This window comes from Diprion similis, chromosome 1 (genome assembly GCF_021155765.1).
Source record: "Diprion similis isolate iyDipSimi1 chromosome 1, iyDipSimi1.1, whole genome shotgun sequence".
In the NCBI taxonomy this organism is placed as follows: domain Eukaryota; kingdom Metazoa; phylum Arthropoda; class Insecta; order Hymenoptera; family Diprionidae; genus Diprion; species Diprion similis.
Genome location: NC_060105.1, coordinates 10,134,493 through 10,161,169, shown reverse-complemented (window position 1 = coordinate 10,161,169; position 26,677 = coordinate 10,134,493). Strand labels below are relative to the sequence as shown.

At 39.2% G+C, this 26,677-nt stretch overlaps 1 protein-coding gene across 3 annotated transcripts in view; it reads left to right on the top strand.

Annotated features, from left to right (window-relative positions):
- LOC124410409 overlaps nucleotides 1-26,677 on the top strand; it is a 110,561-nt gene that overhangs the window by 41,244 nt on the left and 42,640 nt on the right. For all 3 annotated transcript variants that reach the window (XM_046888766.1, XM_046888772.1, XM_046888757.1), the window contains 2 exons: nucleotides 5,570-5,733; nucleotides 25,569-25,741. In XM_046888766.1, coding sequence (XP_046744722.1) covers nucleotides 5,571-5,733; nucleotides 25,569-25,741 — 336 coding nt within the window. In that variant the 5' untranslated portion in view covers nucleotide 5,570. The remainder of the gene's footprint in view (nucleotides 1-5,569; nucleotides 5,734-25,568; nucleotides 25,742-26,677) is intronic.

Sequence of the window (26,677 nt, the reverse complement as noted above, 5' to 3'; positions counted from 1 at the left end):
AGGATCTGATTAATCACTGATGCCGTTCTGCGTTCCCGTTTTAAATTCGTTTTTCAACTCGGCCCTTCAAACTTCGTCTTCAACGATCACGTACCTCCCGTAAAAGCATGAGAAATATATTTTTTATCGGCCCTCGTAAAGCTCAACCTTTATCGCAACCCTTCACGTTTCTTCTACGCGAGACAGTTGCGAATAACCATTCAAGGTAGCTGCCCCCAATTTTTGTTCACATCTCAATTCCTGTCTGGACATAGATCTGGTCAATTGGTATAATAGATACGATTTAAGGTTTAAACCTCTTTTCAAATGCTTTGACGATTTTTTCTCCTTAGCATCGGTTTATAACCAGATAAAAGCCATGCAGTGTACTGCGGTATTCGGTTGATCGTTATTCTTCTGAGATGATTGTATTATGGTTTGTTTGACAGTTGATTATAAATTTTCGGGCGGAAAAGTTCAATAGAAACAATTTGTGTATCGTTAAAGTAATAAAATTAGGATTTAGATAGATTGAAAAAAGAAATTCTATTCTCAATATTAAAGAAATTCGAAACCGCAAATTGGAATACAGGAAAAGTTTGATAATTTTTTTTTTGTTGATAATTTTAATAATATTGTATAATTGTTTCGTGTTATTAATACCAAAATTGTGTTAAACATCTATAAACCCGATGGATCACGTTCCATCGAGTTACCGAATGGGTACCCTTAATTAATTTTTTTCCATTGGACTTTAGTTAATAACATAAACGTTGTACCTTTAACTCCATATTTCTAACACATACGACTGTACGAAAATCCTTAGAAAACAAAAAATAAAAAAAAAACTCGTTAAACCATCGCAACTACCCTTGAGTATCCTGTATTTTGAAGGACCTTCATCCTTCACTGGCTGCACGTCAAAAACTCTAAACTGACCTTAAAGCCGCTCTGGAAAGATTCTGATAACTCTTATTCCCCTCTAACGGCGTATCGATTCGTGGCGAGAATCCGATCAAGGAAGTGGATGGGGGTAAAGTCGGGTCTTCCTAACACCCACGCCTCCAAAACCCCCTTGTAAACATGGATGTACGTGGCTCGTGTTCGCCGCACGTGCATCTGGGAGTGAAGGCTTGATCGTTGCCACCGCCCACTTCCGAAGTGCTCTGAAAGTATTAAATTCATCTTCCGACCCGAGTCGACTACCCCCAACCCGCTTGGATGGGTCCATTTCACTTATCTCCTCTTTGCCTCTCTGCCCTCCCGGTATTCTTCAACGTTTCAACGCAACGGCAAAGGGTGAGACTTGCAAGTGTGCGACGCGAATTGCGATACTGTCAGAATAGCTCGCTGGGTCTAGAGGGATGTGGTGGAATAGAAAATTTTAAAAACTAATGGTTCGGAGGGTGAATCGGCTCGAGTGCATCCAGTTGAGTTTGAGGATTAATCGGTCGGATCGTCTGGACCAAAATTTATGAAAAGAAAAATCAAAAGCCGTTCAGCAAGTCTTTAACTATATTTTCTGTACCTATGACGGTGAACGCGAATGAAATATTGATAGATAGCTAATCTCAACACATTTGAACAATGCAATCTCAAATTTTAGCAGTGTTAGAAAAGGTTTTATAATCAGAATGTTAAAAATGCTTTAATTGTGGACTTTTTCATCCGATTCTAATGTTTCTGGGCACATTTTTCTCACTGACCATATCATCGAAACGCATGTAAGTAATCTTACACTGTTACTAATGGAAAAGTTGTGCTTTTTAAGCATTACATTAAATCCTTTTTCTTATTCCAATTCAATCCTTCCGATCAGACTTAACTGCTTTTGATGCTAATGTAAGGCTTTGCTTTACAAATGATGACGACATGGCCGGTATAATGGGGTACACTAATGCAGCATTGTTAGCCATGCTTTTTGCTGGATCAAACGAAGTGCCGCCGTACAAAGTGGCGCATAATTGCTCGGTTTACTTGCGTCATTTATCCATCGAACCTCGGCATTTCGACGACGGTTACGACACATTATCCCGTGGTTCCCGGCAGCGGTTGGCTGGTTGTGGAAAAGTTATTCGGGAGGCGGTCGGGTGTAAGAACTCAGTTTCTGGGGGTGAGGGGACTATGGAAATAGTTGAGCTTAAAGCTTCGAGTTTTGCCCTCCATTTCACCATTTCTCCATTCCTTCTCTCCTCTCTTCTCCTATCGGAGAACCTGGAACACTTTCATGGACGAGCAGCTCGCTCTCAAACTTTTGTCCAACATTTTGATGGACTGTGGATGAGACGTTGATATCAATCAGAAGGTGAAACGACACTGACATTTAAGTGACATCTTCTCCCCAGGCCTCAGCGAAACAATGTTAGGACTTGGACTTGTTGGTATGAACTGTAACTTCAAAGTAGATTGCCAAGTAGATATCATGGGTTTAGGGATGGACATCCCCAAGGAATGAAAACTCAGGATTGACGTGTCCGTCAATGGATATTAGGGATTACGAATGATTTGAAAATAATTCAAAAGACTGTAGAGGTCTTGAAAAATATTTATCGGGAGACGTGGACACCATTGAAAATATTCAAGTACCTTTGTCAAGTGTAGTTTCGAGTCCATATATATAAGTTAAAAGTTCACAGTAACTACACAAGGTTTTGCGGAGTTTAAGATGGAATGACACGAACGAAATTCTCGGTTATTGGTCATACTATGAATTAGTAGACCGAAGTGACTCTTGTATCGTTGATTTCCTGAGCGTTTTCGTCAGAGCCAGTGTTTTAAAGTTCGTTTGAAGCTTTTCCTACTTTTTGAGAAAATTTCGATTTCGTCGCTTGTTAAAACACGTATAGAGGGACTGTCTTCTCGTGACAATCAGGGAAGGGTGATTTTTGCTGAGGTTGAAATTCGCTGTCTGATTCGTGAGAAAGGCACGTTTGTGACAAACTTGTGGGCGTGTCAGACTATGATGGTGTCGATTTGACAACTGCGTAGCTGAGAGCGAAAGACGATATTTCGATATCCATTCGGTGCTGACTGTTCCACTCGCTTTCCACATTTCACGGTACACGGTGTGAGAGACATCCGCATGCGTTAATCCTTCAGCTGTCAAATTACGATTCTATTTCGCGAACTCGCCCACATCCGGTTCGACTATGACGCCCCAAACTCGATATGATGGCTTCCTTGTCCAAGAAACATCCAGCGATGGTTTCAAATTTCACCATTTCACTGTCAGTATTCTCCTAGGTTTTATCTCCACTTTAGCTCACGTTTATATCAGACTGCGTTAGTAAAGTGTAACTGCATCATAAATTATTGTAAAACTCTATGTACAACAACATACTAGAAAACTTTTTCTGTTTAACTTCAATTTAAATAAAACGTGAAATAGAAAATTAGGTCCAGATTAGAATAATATACTATTTTTTTATTGGGTTAAATTTGTTGCAGAGAGAGAGAGAGAGAGAGAGGTGAAATTTATTTTACACGAAACTCGAAAGAAATTATTTTCTAGTTTAGTCACAAAATGAAAAGTGGAAATACATGTGAACCAATTATCGAAATCAACACTAAAAATCCAAAGTCAACCTTTAATCTCATGGAAAATCTAAGTGTTTCGATCAAATTTCTCCACTGACTGTATACACACCCCGTGAACACACCAGAGAGAATCTACGGTGACGTATGACGTCAGCAAAGCAGAGGTCCCACTGGAGGGCGTCCCGTTGTCCTGCGGTTCTGTTTGCCAGGACGATTGTTAAACGCGACTAGATATAGCGGGCTTACACGCCCATGTATAACACAGATCTGGATAATGCTTGATATGCACACACACTCGCTCTGTTTGTACGCAGGTATATAAAGGACAGAGAAATCAAACGACTGGCGTTGCGTAGCTCGATATAGTTTAGGGGATGGGGAGCAAGCTTGATTAGAAATCGAATCCAGGATTGAGCGAGCTTTCGTTTGTACTTGTGAAACTCGATGCTCCAAGAACTGTAGCTGTTGCGTTTTATCTAAAGGTGGGATTTGATTCGGTCGAAGAACTTCCGGGGACCTGATTTTTGGAAACACATTATATTTTTGAAAGTATTATTAGAGTGTCTTTGAGGTTTTAAAAAAATGTTTTGTCCGTTAAAGTGAGGAAACGAAATTTTTAAATATGATGGGGGGTTAACTACAAAGAAGTCATCAATTTAAAGAAATAATTTTACTTTTCAATATAAGAATATGTAATTATTAAAAGTTCGATTCGTTGAATCGAAAATTTTAAACATCTTTGCGGGTTTGAATCAGATCGCAACATAATACTGTTCAAAGTAACTGCAGATTTCTTTGAGATTATTGAAAATTTGAAAAATGAAATTGTTTTCGCAGTATTACAAGTTTTTTGAGGTGGGATTTTATTGTTTACTGATCCAGAAGTTGGACGCATGTCAGTTATTATAGCGGCAATAACATAAACTTTTCGACAATCATCTATAATTAAAAATTTTACGATCCCTTTTGGTTGCTTGGAATCTAAAATAATGTTCTTAGAAAGTTCTCTTTCACGTTGGATGGTGAAATATTAAAATAAAAATTGTCAACTTCTTTGAGGAATTACTAAACTTCACGATTAATGCACTAGCGAAAAATGGCAAATCAAAAGTCGATATCATATGGAAAAATTTGAAATTCATGAATTTTAATGAGAAACGCTCGATTATTAACGATTCTAGAGTAATGACATTATATGTTTGTGTCAGTTCCATCAACGCCATGCAAAATTCATGTTAAATTCATCCAGCTTCAGTGAATTCTACTCGCAAATGAATTGCTTACGAATTAATGTGAAGGACATTTTTTCTGCATGTGAAATTATCAGAGGTTACCAATAATGAACTTACAATTAGTCGAAGTGGTAATTATTGTCATTGAAAAGTCAGTTCGGCTGATTTGCAGAAAATCCATTCGTTATAGAAATGAACTTATATTAATTGAAACATAAAAATTTAACGAGAACAGAATTTTCTGCATGAAAAATACTTAGCAATAATTTAATATTTCTAAAATGATTAACAACTCTGCCTTATTTTTATCCAAATTCGCATTTTGCAATTCATTTTTTTCATGACCTCAAATTCAGATTCACCTGAATCAAATTCAGTTTGGCTTTTGAACCTTGATTTGTTGGCTTTCCTCATCAGCCTAAAAAATTAGAAATTCGAAACCCTGGGTGACATTGTACGTAAGAAATTCTGCGAATTGTACCAAAAAATAAAAAACGGTGAGGGAATATCACACGAGCATCTATCAATCCGTAAAGATCAGTCAACGCATTAATCGAGTTAAAATTATCGAATCACCGCGTTTGACGCGTTTCGTACAATACGTCAAAAGGACGTAGGTACGAACTGGGTACAATCCACGTTTAAATCGTCATAATTTAACAATATTACCCATCAATTAAATAGTACAATAAACAATAAAACAAAAGTATTAGCAATAAATTTGAAAAATACGAAAATTGGAGAGAAGTAATTTCCACGATTTCAATTAGTGAGATTGAATGCGGCCAAGTTAATCTCTGGTTGTTCCTCGTTTGTTTTAGGATGCCTACACCGACGCCGACGGCGACGGAGACGGGCGGCGGGGAGGCTCTCGCCGTTTTGGCTGGAGACGTGCTTGTCCTGAGAGGTGCCGGGCTGGCCGCCCCCGAGACGTGGGCGCTTCTCTGTCAGGCTGCCCAGGCCCTCCAGGATCTCTTTCTCTCGAGTAAGTCGACGTCTGCTTTAATTTCCATCCGAGGTATCGTCGCATGCATTTGCTGCGAAAAATTATCGCCCCTGGTTACGAGGGTGGTTTAGTGCCTCTTCGGGGGATGATTTCACGTCTCTGACGGAACGGCCGTAAGCCCTTTGGCTTTCGTCGCGTCGGGACGAGGGCCATGGCTGCCGGCGTAATCGACTGAGATAACCAAGAGTCAGGGCACACGAATGGCGGCCCGAGTCCTCATTCTCTGAATGGCTCGAGGTGACGGTGTACTAATCAAGCCGATTCCGAACGTACGCGAGAGGTAATGCGGAAAATGGCGAGGCGACACGAGACTCTTATTAGGCACAGGCGGCCGCACGATTATTCGGAGGAAAAGCTAACCTTAAAACAGCTACTTTGTCGCAATTTCTTGGCTCTTGTGATAAAAAATACGGGTCGAAACTCGCATGTATTAGGTTTTTGACGCGCGTGTTAGAGTTAGCTTCATGTATCGGAAAAAAGCCATATTCATACTCGTTATGAAATGTAGCTACTATTATATAACGCGAGTATGTTTTAAGCGTTTTTACATGCGTTTTTTCCGTACATGAAGTCTCCGTTTCAGTGACGGTAGAGTGAGATTCGAATTCGCATGCGTGGAGTACAGAAAAGACGACTTTTAAGTCCTAGGTGTTGAAAGTGGTCTTTTCTGTACTCTGCGCATGCGTTGTCGTGAATAAATCTGGCATTATGCAATCCTAACCTCAATTTCGTGCTTTGTGAACAAACGTGTAAGATGCTCTTGTTACGAATGAAAAATTGTGTGCAACAAGGAGGCAACGGTCTTTTCACCTCGCGTATTTTTAATATTCACCTTTAATTCAAGGAAATACACATTTTTATTTGAGTCGAAAGGATTACTCATTAGCTTCAACCTACGAAATGGTCGGATAATTTCAAAAAATTCAAGTGTGTTTTACAGATTTTATGGAATCATTTTTGCCAATGGTGTTAAAGACATTACGCTACAAACACTATTGTTTAAAATGATTTTATAAAAACAATGAAAGTTTGATCGATCGGAAGATATTATTTACTGCAGTGTTGAAGTAGTGCGTGAATTATTTTTTCGGAATGAAGTTTTTTCGAGTTGAATGAGACTAAATTATCTACTACAATTTGGGAATCATGGTCAAGGAGGTTTTTTTTTGACAACCAGCGCAGTAACAGATTTATTTTTAATAATATCATAAATATGTTCGGTATTTGATCATCGTGAATGAATTTGTGTTTTAATGTCGATATAGACTTTTTTCAATCGAAAATACACCGAATTTCCTCTACTTTTTGTATCGTAATTAAATAATTATACTTTAAATGATTATATTCGAACACACAAAAAAGAAGGTGAAATTTTGCGGTCGTCCAACCAATATGGTAATTGATTGGCTAATAATTCACCATTGATATTTCAACCTTTCATGACACAAAATTGAATTCGTATTGGAATACAGTTTTGCTATGGGGGCCAAATACTCGTAGAAACAGTAACGTGGTAATTAAACTTTGTTGCATTTATACAATAAGCTTCGGTATGCGGATGATCGGTGATACGAAGCTTTAAATAATTCATACTCCTGTCATCAGCCGTACTTATATCCTCGTATATCCGCCACATGTGGCCGTAAAAACATGGGATTACAGAGGGTCCGTGAAGAATGGATGACCGGTGATAAAACTAGGCTAAAGTACGGAGAAACATCGCGGTTTTTTGACATCCTGGAAATTCGGCCTATGGGAAGAGTAATAGCAAGCAGTTACTATCCACCTAAATTTTTCAATTATTCAATTTCCGCCAACCTCAGCGAGGAATCGCGTCGGTCTAATCCCAGGATGCGGAGTAAACTGAATTGGAAGCGCTGGAGGGTCTCGAACTTTTCCAAAGGAAACGAGATCTCGTGGAACGGCTACACGTTACTCTGCCCAATTTCATCAGCTGTATCAAGGAAAGCCCCGAAACAGGAAATGGCCGTAATTTTCAACCCCTAGATCTCACCGCCGTCTAGTCAACCGGCCAGTTCCGATTTTTCGCGGTTTGTCAGAAACGAGACGAAAAGTGTTGTAACACGCGAAAATCGGGACAATCTTGCAACGTCAAGAAATTTGACAATAAGTAGATAAGGAACATTACTCAATGAGAAAGACAAAAAGTTTTCTTCGTCATTTGGGAATTTTTTGACCGCTGATGTGTAGATTTATAAAATGTCTAAGGTACCAAGGCTCCAAAGCATCATCGAAAAGTTGGATTATCCTGTCGTTCTGAAAGTGGGATTATTGTATTGGAAAGGTTTCGACTCACGCGAAAACTAGAAACAGGATCATTAACATCCTGTTGGATGTCCTGGGGCTCTCGATTGAATTCCACCGCACGTGAATCAATTCGCACGGATGTCCAACACTGAAACGTTACTCACCACTTTTATGGCTCTGCAGCAGCTTTTTCCCTGCCAATAATCATCATCGTATCGCCATGGCCATGCGCATGACTTATGGGTAGCGTTTCGTTCCAACGCGATAACTGTCGCATTAATGGAATATCGTTCGGCTTCTGAAGCGTCGGCACCTCGTTAACAATTTTTATTTACCTAGACCGTGAGGAAATTATTTCTTAAAACAACTTGCTGGAAATATTTATTATAGCTGTAAAACCACTTCGATTTTCGTAAAGACGTTCGTCAATTTGCCCTGATGATTACAGTTTTATATCCTCATTTGATCTGCTCTCGTCGCGTAGCTCATTGTCAGTGTTTATGGAAACCTCGGTGAACCACAAGCGCGAAAAAGAATTCCGCAAAGACGAAAACTGGTGGAAGAATGATTTAATTTATTTTATCATGTAGGTATTATTTTTTACCGATACATCAAAAGCCACATATTTTATACTCGCACGAAACTTGATCGATTACATCGATTGAGCTTGTAAAAAATTCTGTAATGGTTTTCTCAAAGGGACGGATCAACTCTGCAATTCTTATTTTTCTATGTCTCTAGTTAAGGGGTGAAAAAGATGCTGGGGGGAAAATATCTTTTCTTAACCTTCCAGACTTTTGGACACTTGGTCGAATCACGTTCTATACGTGTATAAATAAACCCTCGTTCACTCGTTAAGTTTTCTTCGTTGTGGTTGTGTTTCCCCATCGCCCTCTGGCAGGATGATTGATGGTAGGTTAACGATCGAATTTCTCACATGTGCAACGGTGGAGTGAAAAAAAAAAAGTTTCCACAACGGAGCAACTATTAATTGATTAACTTTGCGAAATTGTTCGCGGCCTTTCACATACTTTAACGACGAATAGAGCGTTTTGCCAGAGGGAAAAATTCCCCCAAAAAAGTTGTAGGCGTACTTTTTTATCTACATATTTCAGCTGATTCGGGTCTGCTGTACGTATTTTAATCGGTGAAACAATTTAAGCTTTTTGAATTAAAAACCATTTGAACTGTTAACTGATACTTGGGACCTTTTTCCGTCAATTTATTATCCTCTTGGATTTATTAAACCCTAATAGAGTCATATTTTACTCGAAAGAAAAAAACCCTGTCGAGAGGCTGCTTGCTCGGGCTTCCACAAAGTAAGGGACGATAAATTTGTAGCTTAATGTTACTTCGCCTAAAGAAAGTCTAGAATCCACACCTGCAATCCCCGTGCCGTCATTTCTCTCGTTAAACGAGATCCCCTGAAATTACACCTCTTTTCATGCCTCGAGTTTACCCTCAACTAGCCGCTTAACTGCCTTCGTGTACGTACGAGTAAGAACATGGATTGAATTGCAAAAAAAGAAATTAATCTGCCATTATACAGAAGCATATTTTATGCTGGTTATATCGGTGAATAGAAATGTGAAAATACATACAATGTCTGAAATATCGTCATTACGAATTTTTAAGAACCTAGATTTTGGAGTATCTAATAAAACTTTGCTATCCATCGAAGACTTTGATTGATTATTTTTCAAATCAATCGATTAATCGATAGAACTATTGAACACTGAAAAAGCAGATTGATCGAAAAATGAATAAATTGAAGTCTACGATTAATCGATCAATTGCAAAACCCTCGTATTCATAAAAATATACATATAATGCATTAAGTAACAAAGTTATTAAAAAACGACTTCTCAGAACTTCGGCTGGTCTTCGAAATAGCGTCACTAATCACAATAGATATGATTCTAGCGAATCGGCAGAGAATCTCTCAAGTGGAGTTGATGACTGTGTCATCAGAGTTTTTGATTTGATATTCGCCTTTTTCCAATCCATTCATCTATTCATGAGCGAAATGACGTGGCTGATATGAAAAATAAACATTTCTATATCTTTACCCGAAAGAGCAAACAGACGTTCCCAAAAATAACCTGGCGAAAGCTTTCTTGCCCGATATTTTTCCGACATGCTTTTATTTCCCCGCTGATCTTGCGAAGTAGCGATTCGTTCGCTCCGATCTTCTTCGATTACCGCCAGAATCCACGGGGATGATGTTTGACAAGGTTGGGGGTAGTTGTTTCTGGTCCGAGCTTGTCCCTCGATGTGTCACAGCATCTGTGCCCCCCCCCCCCCCTCTCCCCCACCCCCCCACCGTCGCCGTAATTTTCAAGGTGTCTGTCAATTCTCTCAAGTTTCCGTATAATTTGGCATTGTTCAACTTTGGAACAGCCTTCCGCGTTTCACCGGATATCCGTAGAAACTTGGTAAACTTTTTGCCTAAGTAAACTGGCGGGAGTTACACGTGATGCCATTCCGTCAGCAAAAGTTGTAGCAAATATTTGTCAGTTGGATTATTAGATGATTGAAAAATACTAGCATACTCTGCATAATCTTGAACTGAATCGATGCAGGTGTGGTTATAAGCCTGATCGGCGTTTTCCTTTGTAGAAAAGTCCTGACGAAGCAAGTATGGACTATATTGTATTAATGTGTTTCAAAGAAAATTCTGGGCTTTGAATTCCTCGTGTAACTTATCAACTCATACGGTCTAGTTTAATATCTGTTTTGTGGAAAAAAGAGTTTTCTGAATTGGCTTAATTGTTCGATATTAACGGAATAATTAGTTGGGATAGTTAATAACATTGAACTGATGTTCAGTTTTGCAGTAACGAATAATGCAAGAAATCAGAGGCGAAGAAAATCTCGATATAATCAATATCGAAAACTTCTTTCCTGCATCCTTTTGATGAATGAGACATCGATATGCAGATATTAGGAATTTCCCAGAAGCTACTCAAGCTTGCAAAACCCAATATCGGAATATCAGATTCGTCGTATAATTTTCCGCATCACTCCAGCAGGTTTTGGATAACGATACCGCAGGAGTGATGTTTAATTCCTTAAATTCCATTTCCCTTTGAAATATATTCAAAAACACAAACAGCGGTGAAACAGCGGAAGTATAACTGATGAACTTTCTTTAAAGTTGAAAAATCTCGTTCTGTAGGTACATACGTACCATGACAACTTGACCATCTTAAACGATTTCGGGTGAACATTACGAGCTTCTATACTCCTTCTATCTACTACGATAATGTTGGTTCAGTGCTGGTTAGAAACAGTCCAAGTGATACAAATTAACCAAAGTCTGTTTATGCCGAGTACGTATCGTACGTAACACAAAGTGTAAGGAGATCAAAGCAAAGCAAAATTCATTATGTCTCCAACACCGTCCACTTTGTAGACCCGGACAGAGTAGGAACAGCAACTTTACTTCAAGGAAATTCTTGTATGCAGCTTTTCTGCTGTCTACAACGTGTCGTTTGTGGAATCTGTGTTAAGTCTGAATTAATTTACGTGGTTAAATTAACGTGTTAATTTTTGGTTCATTTTAAATACCAATTTGCAGAAGAACTGTAATAAAGGGTTCATTATATCACAGAAGGTGATAGTTCTCATTAAGTCAATTTGAACAATGATCCTTTTAGCCGTCTAGAAATTTCTCGATATTCATCTTGTATCATAATGCACACAAATTCAAGCGTGGACCGTCTCTCATCTTGAAACAGCAGGTTATGACCTGCGATGGAGGATCCCTTGACGTAAGAAAGTTATCGAACTCGAGGTCGCCTAATCAATCCTAGATTGTTTTAAAAGAATTCTCTTCTTACAATAAAAAAAAGTGTTTATTCCGTCAACTTAACATCACCATTTCTAGGTTCTGATGCAATACATCGTTAGCAAATGACTTGATAAATATTGTCAAGGCTATGTATGCATTATTAAAACACTTTAACTTTCAATCACTGACAATAGCTTGGTGTGTTGGAGCTAGAAACTGACTATATCGTCATACAAGTTTCATTTCGAATCACTGAAATAGCGTATTCGAAAAAGAAAAAATGTGCAAATGATCGCAAAATAAAAATTTTAGTAACGATTCTTTACTCATTCTTAAAATAACACATCAATTTAATCCGAGCACGCAACGATCCGCTACCTGACCTAGCATTGTCCAGCTCCTTCTCTAGAGAGCCACAAGTCTGTCGCAGGGCTTAATCGACGCTGGTCGGTAATGCCATCCTTCCTGCATCAGACCACCCATACACGTCAAAGCTGTATATAGCATGCATCTATTATCCCGCAAACGACGCTCCAGCGCGTGGGTTTGAGACCATTAATTGTGTCAGAGTGTGGCAGGAATCCGGTCTGCTTCACCAGGTGAAACCGATGTCCTGCACGCGACACGGCAGGAGAACCAGACACACGATGACTTTGTGTACTGTTTGCCTCACGGTTGTGACTCCACCGCGTCTAGGCAATGCTTGTAAATTTCCTATGATTGGAAGAGTTCTAGATTTTACTGTGTAGGTCTAAATGATCCCGAGGGAATTGTTTTAATTTTTGAATAGTCAGGAAGGACGACACCGGAAGAAAAACGCTGAAAACTAGGAACTGACCATCCTTGAGCACAATGTGATGAAGTATCAATTCACTACGTTTTCAGAGATACTATTAATGATCAGCATATAGAGTTTGGATGATCATATCGCCGATTCGTTGGATTGTTAATCAAACAGTCCACGACTGACGAAGTCCTGGGCATACCAGCACATCCCTGGTATCTGGTACAACGAACTCATAAGTTTTGGTAGATGGACAAAAAATGATGATACTACCGCAACTAGAATGACGAGCACGTTTCGGGTGCTTATCTCGCACTTACTCGAGTAGAGATACGTTTTTCTGTAGTATGAGTGCGTATAGTGCACGATAACCGGATGACGGGCGAGTGACTAACGGAGTAGAGAGTTCACCAAAAACTGCGTGGAGGGTGAGGGGGGGCTATTCGTGATAAAATACCGTCAACCCTAAGTATAAATAACGTCGAAAATTGAGACGGGCAGGTTTGGCGCACCTCTACCTTCTCACTCGAACCAAATTTTTCACAAGCTCCGGTAGAAAATCAGTGCCAACCACGCATTCGGATGATCTACGGTGAAATACTTATGGTCAACGGTATGAGCGATACAACAGCGGCATGGATGTACCTTTAACGGAAATATTTCGACCCGAAAGTATTCAATTTATCATCAAAGCATTACAGAAATTCCACCTCTGATGGTGCGCTATGATCGAATGATCAAGGGAACGACCGCAGACCGTTTGACAGTTGGACAGTGGTCCAGATCGGATTCCCATTCCGAAAGTTTTACCTTCACAGAAAGTTGAGCTGGAACAGAGTAACGAGCATTTAAACACTTCTGATATATTCATCGCTGGTCCCGTTCCCATGGCACCCGAGTCCCTGGGTACAGGGAGGCTGCTGTCTGAAGACCACGGTGTCACCGGGTCGTTCACGCTTAAAGAGAGAGATACTAGCGTCTGCTGCAGCCTGCCCGGGGGCAAGAAACTCGCGGAATATACCCAGGAAGTAATTTCGGACCGACGGACGGAAGTTGTTCGTGGGGCAGGAGTACCTTGAGTTCAAATGGTCTCCAGGTATCGCTGGAAACTTCGATTGGCAGAGCGAGCGATCCATTCTCTTTAAACTTTGGACCAGTCCCGCTCTGAAACGCTTTAATGGTGGACGTGATCTGTCAGAGTGTGGTAGGTATATACTCGCGTCCATGATAAAGTTTAGCGAGATGTCGCCTAATTTATTGTCACTTTCAAACTACCACGGATGCTTTTTTTGTCGGTGGACGGTGCATCATGGAAATTGCACCTCATGGTACCGAGGCGATCCGAATACCACGACATTTGGACCAGCACCTCATCTCACAGGGGACTCAAGACTCGCACGTGTAGGAATTGGCCAATCACCGATCGGTTATCGCTATGGGGGTTGTCGTAGGCGGGCCTCAAAAAGGAGGTCTTCTTTTTTTTATATGTTTTATCTCGTCGTTATCTCGTTATTCCTTTTGCCGATGGGAACAGACCGTTTACGACCTCCCTGATCCTTGCTGAAAGTGGTTCATCGATGTAGGATATCTACACCAAGCCTTCGATGGTTTTCCTATCTAAACGCCGCACTTGAGCCTCGAGAGGGGGAGAAAAAAAAAGAAAAAAAAGGAGAATTACCTTCTTCCACTCTGACGGAATACTAAAATATAGCATGAATGCTTTGTCAGTAACGAGGCCATCGCCTACAGACATGAAGCTTTCATTCCGTTACCTTTCGGAGTTCATTTGTTGGTTCGGGGTTACTTCGTATATCTATCATGTATACAATCGAGCCTGAGGTGTTTCGTCAAATTTCTTGAGATAATGTATTTCGAACCGTAATATCAGGTGGATCTAAAGAACCCAAAGTCCTATGCTGTTATTTCTTGACAAAGAGAAACGTGACGGGCTAATGACGATCGGGGTGATCATTGCTATAGCTTGCACGATTGGCTACTTCTCATCTTCTCTCACAATACGACGCGGTGTAATTTATCACCACGATGGAAAATTCATCTTTCGATGTATCCGGTAATAAGAAATTGTTCGCTTGGATATTTGTTCGATCGATGTACAGTGTCGGCGACCGGAGATACATTGTAGACTTTCAACTTTGAAGAAAAACATTCCGGTGAAGTTAACACTTTTTCATATATTTGAGCGATGTATACTCGCGATGACTTCAATGTTTGGATAGTAACATTTATGGTATTTATTTTAATTGACCTAGATCGAACTTCAATCAGAGTATCTGTCGTTCCGGATATATATATATGAGAAATATTTGAAATATGGAGTTAATCGGTAGTTTTATTACGTTGCCGTTAAACAATTAGGAAGTCTCATTCGATGGTTTGTAGAAAAAAAAATTTTATACGGTAAAAAATGATTCCATGAATCGTAATGATCTTTTGTTTAACTCAGCAGTGAAATTTTTCAGAAATTTGAAAAATTATGAAACACTAAATAGCCTACTGAAGTCATCGTTTCAAAATTGTAACGAAATAATTATGTTTTCGTCCGTTTCTTTCATGTCTCCTGTACGTCTGTGGTGACCAAGAATTGAAAATTGAATAATTTTGTGTTCAAGCTGAGTGACAGCGAGCCGGATAATATTTTCGTTCTAGTCCTGCCGGGGCGACGTGTGTAAATTGATCCAGTTGCGGAATTTCAACTATTTCCGGCCAGTCTCCTTTGCACAAATGAAATTCCTGAGGTGAAAGGCAATAATCTGTGTTTGCCCTTTGTCTAAATTTGTTTTTTTTTTACATTCGCATTCGCATTCCTACCATTCATAATCCTTAGCACTGGGATTTCCTGGACGAAGGATAACGGCGGTGGCTATAGAATCGCGGTGCTCTGAGCTCAACCCCACAAATACCAACGCGTATCGTGATGTGATCCGTTTATGCTCACATCGAGATTCTTTACGCGGTTAAATGAAATTTACGTTTATATCCGCAAAATGACTTCAGTAGGTTCTCAGTTGCCTGGAATTTCGTGGGTCACGTAACGGAGGAGAAAAACGAGACGAAAGAAAACAACGAAAAATACTGTCGTTTTAGAAGTGAACCATTATTTGTTCCTGCGATGAAATTAAAAAGTAAGGGATGAAAGTAGGTTCGACTTTATCCAATTACTTACATTTCAGCTCTGCCAAGCTTTAATTAAACTGTCTTAATTAACTCCCTATTCACCACGCCGCTATTTTCAATCACCGATATTCATTGGCACAGAGCAGTTCACGTTATCGCAAAATATCGCTGGATTTTTGACTAAATTTATTAGGTGAAAAAGTAATCTTGTGCTAACGAAACTCGAGCATTTTGTTATATGATTCACTCACAGCCTGACACATAATATTCGTAAAAGCTGTGCCGGAGATATCGCGGCTGGGGTTGAAAAATTTTTTGCAAGCCACTTTTTTCTCGGCCAGATCTTGTTCCGCGGTAAACGAAAAAACAAACGTAGGGTGCAAGAAAAAAGAAGGAAAATTACGAAAATCCCGCGAGAGGAGCTGTAACATTTATAAGTTAGCCAATATTCGTTATATGAATAACGTCAGCTTCGCGAAATTCTTTCGACGTTTGAGGATTTTCTTGTAATTTCGAAATTTCTGCTAAACTCATCGATTGTTTAACATATTTTTCGTGAAGTCTATAGAACTATAAAATTATGTACCATGAAACTGAAAAACGTATTCTTACAAAAATCTTCATACAAGAAAAACTTGAGGCTTCTAAATTTTCTTTCAAGCGTTACGAATGATTAACATCTATTTTTTGGAACGTACAGTTTGATATTCGATTTATCCGGACACTACGAGAAAAAAATGACGTAATTGCGGAAATAAATTCGCACCCAAAGAATATTAAATTTAGTTCACTGATTATTTAAGCATATCTAGAGTCAAGCCCAGTTTTTTCAATATGATATTGATAATCTTAAATAACCCAAGAACCCCTGGAAAGGCTGTGACTAAACCGAACAGATAATTCGTATGTTAATTATGGGTAATTTTGTGGAACCACCCTCGATTTGAAAGAGCGATAGACACGACGTGATCCATCTTTCCATCTCTTTCAGCCGGAAAATAACAAACAAGAAAATGGAGGAACGAAGAGGTAGGGAAAAATGAGAACTTAACCGGTGTTGAACAAAGTCCTGCTCCTTTTCTCCGCTGGAAACAAAGGCGCGTCAAGCTTTAGTTCTCGCTTATTATGTACGTAGGTACATAAGAAAGGGGCGCGAATTACGAAAACTGAAGGAGCAAAGCGCAGCTTAATTCGCGTTCACTACTCATCGTCAGCGATGAAACTGTGAAGCAATATCGCGCCGAAGGTTCGGTCATTTTGAGATTAATTTTTCAACCATTGTAAAGATGGTTTCCCATCGTCCTTATCGAATCGCCAAAAATTAAGCTAATCCTCCTCATCCTTCTCCTCCTCCTCACATTGAACTGTGCAGAAATGAGAACGGAGCGCTAATAACGCCTCGCGTTTCAATGTCTGCAGTTTTTTGTTTCATTTTTCTCTTTCATTCATCCCAACTCCGTACGAATCGTATGACAGCTGACACAGACGAAACATACATTTGTATGCCCCCGCGTTATGGAAAACAGTATTAACCCTGGCTTTCGCCGTCACTGTTTCATCTCGTTTCACACGGTCTTCTTGTTTTTGTTTCGAGTTTTTGTTTTTTTTTTGTTTTTTTTTTTTCAATTTTGAGCAATGCTATACCGTTGAACCGTTTTTCTGCCTCTCTCTGCCCAAGATTAAACATTTTATTCTAATGTCGCACCGCTGAACGTGACGATTTTTGCAATTGTTAATAAAGCCGCGCGCTGCTCTCCGAGGGTATTCAGCCTGGGGCTCTGGATATCGGCAAACGGCGGGGGGGGGGGGGGATTTGAAATGTGAGATGAGAAAAAAAGCCGTTTGCCTTTCGGATGAAGTTCATCGTCATTCCGTCATACGTATTCAACGCCACGGGAGGATGAAGTGGTTCGTCATTCTTACCCTCAAAAGTTTTTACATTGAGGAACGTCTACTTGTTCACACGGCCGAATGAATCAATTTTGTGGGTATTCAGAAGCTGTATAGTCTCTTATCATTTCTCGCTTACCCTCGTGAGCTGAAAACATTCATACATAACCCTGGGTTTTCTGCGCTAGAGTATGAGGGAATTAATCAGGATCACATCCAACTATAAGTCGTGATTAGAAATCTAAAATAATATTTTTGGATTTAGGTTCTTTTGGTTTCTACGTTATAGCTGCTTGAATGAGAATAAAATCTTGGGCGAACTGTTTCCGGGGAAAACAGCAGCTGTCCTTGTTTTTATTCGCGTCAGGAAAACACCTTGTTCTTTGTATCCAATATATTACAGCACAGCGGTGCGTCGAGGTAATTCCAATATTCGATATCGTCGTATCTTCATGCTGAAGTATCCATATCTTGGAGGCGATGGACCCTTAGAAGACGATCATTTACCTTCACGTAATACATATTCGGCTACAATCTAAAGCAAGCAGTAGATACTGCAATGCCCAGAAGGGATACCTATACAGTTTCAAACTTACTGAATCGAACTGCTATATCCTTGTGCTTAATTTCGTAGGTTTCCTTACCTCCGGCGTTACTGATATCTTAGATGTTGCGCAGGGTATGTTCAGCTCATTTTGAGAACAAAATTCAGTTTCTTATAGACTCGAGAAATGAATGTATGATTTTTTTTCTGATAACTACTTAAACTTCACAGTTTTATGGATTGCTTGTTTGGTGAATTGACGTTAACAATCTTCTTCTGATTTCAAAGCAACGATTGAAAAAAACATCAATAATATTTACGTGATTTTTTTAAGCATATTACTACTCAGATTTCTGTTGTTCTTAACAATCGTGGATTGATTTACTGATATTGTTCTTGATTTCTTCAGGTTTGACAATGTTGAAAAAATGTTTCGTACGATATTCACTTTTTATAAACATAACTATGAGTGAGCAAAACATTTTTTAAAGCCTTCCAAGTTTTTACCACATGTGTGGTACAGTATGTTGTAAATTATCCTTTGCATCGTAGCAGAAAATGTACAGGCGCACTAATAATTTAATCCCAACTGAACAGTGTTTCAGATGATTGATGTGTCTAAAACAACGCCGGTTTCACTGCCTAAACCTCATCGTAATTGTGTGATTTCTTTCCTTGTATTTCAAGTCTAGTAATGAAAATGTTCCACTTTGCACGCAGTGCACGACGTCCGGGTTTTTGAACAGAAGCACATATCAATTCGTGCTGTCGATATGATGGTTTATTATGCTTCACTTTAATGGCGAAAATGGCATATGACACTCTAGATGTTGAGAATTACTCATATAAAAATTTAAAAGGCTGTCCTGTTTCTCATGGCGACGGAAGTACTTTAATCAGGTCCACGTCGTCGTATGGCTCTCGTAATTAAAATTCTCGGACGGAAATTTTGGAAGATTTATCGTAGGAAACGCAGGCGTTTTTAAAACGCGTTCCGCGTGCGTATACCGGCCAGGAATTAAAATGAAACTTGGTCGAATTAACGACCCCATAGCTCTTGCTTTATTAAATCCATGCCGAGTGCCGAATAACTCGCTTGGCAGTCACTCATAACGAGGCAGCTAATTCGAACCCAGCCGGCCTAGCAGGTTCACTTGAAAATGTAGGTCTATTCCGGTTCAGAGACAACTTGAGAGGGCTTAATGGCCGCGGCGTCTATCCGGGATTAAGACCGGCCTACTCTCGGAAACCCTTAAAAACACTCGTCATGGCATCCATCGCTTAACTAGTCACCTTGGTCGATTTAGACCTTCTCCACTTCCTCTGACGCAGGAGCAGTTTCAATGGCCGACCTTCCAACAGTTCGCAACTATCCTACCCATTTTCGTCCTTTCGTGGTACTCGGGAAGAGGAGACGCTGATGAATCGGCTAAGAGGCTGAAAAGTACTTGAAGGCAGGAAAGGCAGTCCTGTATAGGCTCGTTTATTTGTTCAACTTTCACATAACTTTGCTTCTTTAGTCGGCGAACGATATCGAAGTTCTTGAGACGGTGCCGATTCGCGTTATCTGTAGCTCCTGATGCAAATAACCTGGAATTTCATTAGTAGCTTTAACTTTCTTTCATCGTGATATCGGTGTTTTATTTCTGATCGATATATGCCGATTTATCCTTATGGAAACTCATAGATTCAGCTTGAAGGAAAACGTTTTCGATAACATTCAGAGAATCTAAATCATATAATCGCGTCAATCTACGTAACCACGCCTAAAAATTCAAAGAAGAGACTTCCAGGGAACTCGAAATTGGTAATAGAATTTGTTCGTAATATTGTACATTTATGACATTCCTCTTTCGTAGCATTTGGGTAAAGTAAGTGTCACTATCTGTCATAAATATACCCTGCTCTACATACCTATGGTTCGAAACAGGTCAAGTGAGAAATTTATTCAATAAAACATCCTTAAAAGTGTTTTCAGAAATATGATTCAAATAAAGATGTAAATTCTAGAATATCATTTATTGATGTCAAACAATGGATTAGATAAGAATGTTTTACGTGGTCATTCAACTCGAACCAATTTGCAATTTTATGCATATCGTTATAAAGTGATATTGCTATAATCTAGACATTAACCGTGTGATTTGCACGTCATGATTGGATGATCATACTTGAACAGAAAGTACGTGGAAATGAGTGCAGTAAAAGTGTGTACTAAAAAGTTCTCTTCGATAATTCAGCTTCAGAGTACGTCGTCGTTATAGCCTTAAATAACATGCTCTTCCCTCTTCAAATATTTATCCTCAAGGATGAAACGTTTCGATGTATATCTACATTTCCCGTGAACTTTGGTATACCGTGAGAAGTAGCAAAACCGCTTTCTTGTGACAATTGTGATGTCTGAGGTATTTCCAAAGGATTTGTAATACTACTGTGAAAATGAGCCTGGAATTTCTCGGCAGAGGTTTGGAACTTGAAGATGAAATGAAATCACTGCAGATTACAAAGGGGGTGAAGATTCGCTACCTGGCAACTGTCTCAGAGCAAACTCGGCTTTCAGTCCGATATAACGAGTCATTGTCAGCGGTAGCAATAGGCGGATCCGTTTTCGTTAGACGGGATTGACGTTTAAGTAACCCCAGATGGCCGTATTTGTCGGAGCGAGAAAATAACTGCTCGGATTACGGCAAGATTTTCACCCCAAGTCTGAAAACCGAATCCACTCTGTTGTGGCTGACGCTGCGATTATACGTGTAGAAACGGATAGGTATTCTGGTTGCTTTTGAAGAAACATCTACCGCACATTTTTGACCGGTGGATTCTGAAATGTTAAGGAAACAACCCCGATGAGGTCAAGAACGTCAAAAAAAGTAACGAAGGTGTTTCAATTTCCATCTCGAGAATGGGCAACCGGCCTCGAATCGAAGAGAGAATAACCAGACCGAGTCCCACACTTTTCCTCGAGTTTGACGGTGCAAGGGTGTCGAGGACGAGCCCAGGACCCGGCTAGGGATAACAACTATACCCAGGAGCGGAGCACTTAAAAACTTGAAACTCGGGGAAATTCCTTCGCGCTTACTGCGAGACATATCTGGCTTTTCGCAATGGAAATACGAGACGGATCACGATAGTAGAGGCAAAAGTGGAGCTGGGATGAACCCATAGACAACGATGTTGAGGAGCTCAAGTACCTGCCACACTCTCGTCTGTTTACGTATTCTCACATTCAGCACGTGACGTCACGTCGTGAGAAACACGAACTTAAGGAGAAAAAAGAATATTTACTCTCTGATAGGAACCTTCCATCATTATCGCGGTGAACGTTTTTATCTCGCAAGATTTGTCCAATATTTTTGTCTTTCTTGTTGTGTCACACATTTAAGTGTGCAGGTTTTTTTTTTGTACAAATGATACGTGTCTATTGTTCATGAACGACGGGAAGAAAACAAGGATGTATTCGATACGAAGATTAGAGAAAACACTGATTTTATAATAACTTGAATTTTTGTTCGATCAAGAAATTATGTCGGCGGTTTGTCACTGAAAATTTCACTGTGAAAAACAATGAAATTGAAATAGAGCGTCAAGACCAGTGGAAAAATGAAAAAGCATAAAATGGATGCAGAGAAAATTTGCATATTCCCGTGTAACAACAAGCTTCATTAAGCTTCGTCAGTGACCTGGAAGAAGGACATTATTTTAATATTCGGTTTGCCATTAATTATCGAGTACGAAACGTGGGTTGGTAGGATGATTAATAACGTCGAGGGCCGGTCGTATTTAACTAATGCAAATAATCCCCTAATTCATGTGGTAAAACCTTGTCACCTTTGACAGATCCACAAATGTGTCCCTATTTGAGCGTCAAATAACGCTGCTCTGAGTCCTTTTCCACAGAAAGGATAAAAAATCCGAGCTCCCATAACGCGTTGTTTATTTTTCCCAAAGGCTGATAATTTCTCGACACAGTTGAGTAATGTGATAACGACGTAGGAGTTTTTCCAAGCTTTTTATCGAGAACAAAAGTTGCCAAAGATGGGCTGACTTTTTTACTCTACACGAAAGAAATCGATCGAAACTCCACACGTTGATTACGGAATCCAAACTACTTTTGTATTTTTTATTCTTTCTACTGTTTCATCCCTTAAATTCGCACTCGTACGTACATCATCAGTACCAACAAGGGTTGTGTTCGTAACAACTAGAGAGTTGAAAAATAATGCTTTGAACGTGCTGAAACCGTTATCAGTAGTGATAAATCAAAAAATTCAATTCGAGGTGCGACAATTGCTGGAAGTATTGATTCGAGTCAACAGTTTCGGTCTGAGAACTGCAGGGTGTCGATGGGTGGGAAATGAGCGGGTTTGAATGATTGGATACCGACATGACCACGTGGCTTGGAAGCCATTTACAGACGCCCAGCCATCGGCTGCTGTCTGGTTTCTGAATTTAGTGTCAATCGAACTTACTGGCTGTTTAGGTGTACCTCGTCCCTCTTCGAATTTCAATTCGATGGTAATCCTGATTGCGAGTGTCTTTCACTCCGATGGACGAAATGTACGGTGTTTGAGGTCCTCAGCTGTGACCTGGCGAATAAACGCTACAATTGACGCTTCGAGTATGACAGTTTACGTTTAATAAATTATTTCATGCGACACCCACAACTTGGTCACGATTAATTGATAACTACTCGAATGGTGGCGATGACGCTATCAATATTTTATGGTAACCCACACAATATTCTAGCACTGTGTTGTTTTATCCATAGTCCGGGATCAAAACGTTTTCACTGATTTTACGAAATCCATTTTTTAGCGGTGAGTGTATGCCGGCTGAATAATGAAGGGTCGCAACAAGCATACCTAATGAATTATAAGACAAGATCAATTAAGTGGAATTTAATTTGAACGATATTGTTAGCATAACTTTTAAACCCCCGAATCTCAACCAAGACAGACCGATCATTATTCATTGTTGAGCAATTATACATTATTGTATAATTTGATTTTAATACCGATTATGTTGTTCATTTGTCTAAATCAAACATATTACAGCTCATTGTTTTGATAGTGAAATTTCTCACAAATCGACTCAGACAAATTCCTTTTTTCTAGCTTTCTAGGTAACCACTATCTGAGGCCTATAATCAATAAACTTGTATTCTATTAAAAACCGCATTGATTTTGCATAAAAAAAAACTCATTAAAAGTAATTTGTACATGATTCGTTCACGCTTTCGCTTTGTTTTCAAATCAACTTTAATTTCACTTTTTAGACACTGGTCTTAAAAGTTATTCGTTTCATTATCGTTTTCACTTGATCGGACCTTTGATATATCCCGAAAATCAGGCCTCATCTACACTCTTAAAATTTTCTTTTCTTTGATTTGAAATGATTCTCACTATTTGCCATGAAAAACGATGAAGGAGGAAGTGACGTCGAGTGATGGAAAAAAAGCGGATTGCTGTACGTACCTACTGGGCAAATTCCAACCGTAGGTGGAAACTGTCGAGGAACCGCGTGAACGATGGTTCAATTATTGCTTTTAAAGTAATACAAATTACGGTTGACCAACCGCCCGCTAAAACTCGTAACTTATTCGAGCGACGGTCGTATCATTGAATTAGGAGTACCTAGCCATCATTTTTCACGGTTCATCCCATCTCATATACTCCAATGTCCAAACTTTCAGCAGGTATACATATATATATATATATATATATATGTATACCAATATATATATATATATATATACAGCAGCGTATATTTCTTTCCAGATAAAGGAAAACACTGAAAGATTGTACGAGTAAAAAACGTTAAATAATCAAAGGCATTTTGAGTCGACGTCCTTAACGAGGTTCAAAGCGATTTTCTGAACGAGAGTAGAAGCACCTCAAAGATTTCTTGCTCGAGGTTTCCACCACTCTGTTACAAGTAGTACAGTCAGTAAGGGAGTATCGATTTTATTCTGGTTACAAAGAACGGACGAATCCTTGCGGCGGCAATATTCAAGTGATAAAGAGAAAAAAAAAAAAAAAAAAAAAGAGCGAAGGAAGAAAATTTTCCATCGAACTTAACGGAATCCTGGATATTTTAAAAGCGGTTTTAAGTGATCACCCCGACGAGAAGGGTGCCGGATTCTATCCGGAAAATACAAAGACGGAGCTCGACTCGGATTTTACTACACTTTTCATTCCTTCCCATATCCCATGGCTGTTAGGAGCCTCGAAATAGCAGCCCTAAAAGTCTGACCTTCTCTTTTCTCATCAGCCGCTCTTTTCCTTGGCTTTCGGGGGGTGAATATCGTGATGCTCCTTTACTGGTAATACGCTTGTCCAACTTACTTCTTCAGACTTCCTAGTTTTCCACAGACGGTAGTGAGTGATTGACTAATGCTACGTAATTAATTGATTGTACAGATTGAATAATCTCGTCAGCTTCTCACCGCAGAACTTTTTTGTCGGTCTTTAAGGAGGTTAGACACTCTATCACGTTTGGTTTTTATGGTAGGAGATCGCTCGCATATGAAAAACGCTTATATAGCTGATAGATGCTTGTTTTATATTTGGACTTTGAAAAATGTTTTGAAATTTGAATACGATTGTTGCTTGTATTTATTCTACTCGAATCAACGATTTTAAACACTTTTCACATAATGACTTTGGAAGAATTTGTACCATTCAAAAATTTACCACTCATTCGTTTTTTGGTACCCAGCTTTTGCAGAAATTAGAATGATTTCGTAACCGATCGAACTACACTCTCAGTTACAAATCAGGGGACCTGTTGATAATCGATAGAATTACAAAGAAAAAAAAAAAAAAAAAAACGCACTGAAAAACGTTCAACGATTAGATTTAAGTTTTCAGTTCCAATGATAACTAAGATTGTGTTGTACCTGAAAACACCTGGTCTTCTCATTTTACGTAATAGACAAAATCATACCTAATAACGTGAAAAGTGCAGACTCGTCGAGGCTTGCGTTGTCCGTTGAAATCGTGGTAACTCAAACAATTATCGACCACTTTTCAAATTTCAAAGCTTAAAACGAAGATAGAAATAGTATCTTTCAGATGTAGAATCTTTGTTAATTCACAGACGTTTTTCCATGAATACCAGATATGCAGACTTGAGTTTAAAATGAAGCTCGCGGAAGGGTGACCATCCCTCAAATATGCACACGGATCTCCATCGAATTCGAACTTCATACCCGAATTCGGTTACAAAAACCACTTTGGTACAACAAAAAATTCCACGAGTAAACCAAACTCCCAAAGCGCTACCCTCATTTGCTTTTGATGAAAAAAACGGCCGTTGGATTACGAGGGTGATAATTCGATGCCCGTAAGGGTTGGCGATACGCATCGTTATTAACATATTTGATTACGGTTTTGTTCCAGACGGCGGAGTGGTTGGAAGTTCGGGGATGGGTCCTGTGGTGACTCCGCACACCCTCGAGCTCACTCCACGTGGTAGGGTGATCCTTCGGTCGGCGCCACCGGAAACGGCGCGGGCCTATCTACCCCCGGAGTATCGTCCTGGCAGAACCTATTCAGACACCGACTCCGAGAAGGTAACTATGTCCTCGCTCTCACGGTTTTACCAGCTACTCTCTACTCTTTTTCCCTAATTTTATTGCTTTAGTTTAACGAACAGCCATTGATTTGATTTCTTGGAAAATGAAGATTTTTCATTTTTTTAAATCTACTGTCACCCCTTAGAATATTATATGTATATATATATATATTAGGGTGGCCCAAAAAAACCGACAATTTTTTTTTTTTTTCAGTCTCGTGTGTCAAAATATTAGTTTCTGATATTTTAAGAGCCTACTCCAAAGGACAGCTCAAAAAAAAAAATTTTAAGAGGTCACTCCAAATTTTTTAAAATGTCAAAAATCGTCAAAAAATTATATTTTCAGTATTTTGTTTGATTTTTAATTCATGTCGTGGTGTATTGTTATCGATTCTTTCATAGTAAATTAAATAAAAAAAATTAATGAAATTTTGATATGAATATTAAAAGGTCGCTCGAAAAGATCTAAAGAAATGCACCAAAAAATTGAAAAAAAATTATGAGCGACCTTTCAAAATCCAAATTTTGAACCGAAACTTTCAGAATTTTTTTTTTTTGTCTATAAAATTATACCGTACCAAGAAAATTTTTTTTTTTTAAAAATCGATTTTTGACGATTTCTGATGTTTTAAAAAATGTGGAGCGACCTCTTATAAAATTTTTTTGAACTATCCTTTGAAGTGAGCTCTTAAAACATCAAAAACTATCATTTTGTGACACGAGACTCAAAAACAAAAAAAAATAGTCGTTTTTTTTACGCCACCCTAATATATATACATTCAGGGAAGAAAAAAGTATCCGCTCGTGCCTTATCACCATCATGCAAGATTCCCATGATGGTAGTAAAAGCTTTTTCAGGGTCTGCACCAGAATCAAATCGGTGATATAATCTTTCGAAATTTTTGTACATACCGAAGGATCCCTTTCTATGGCA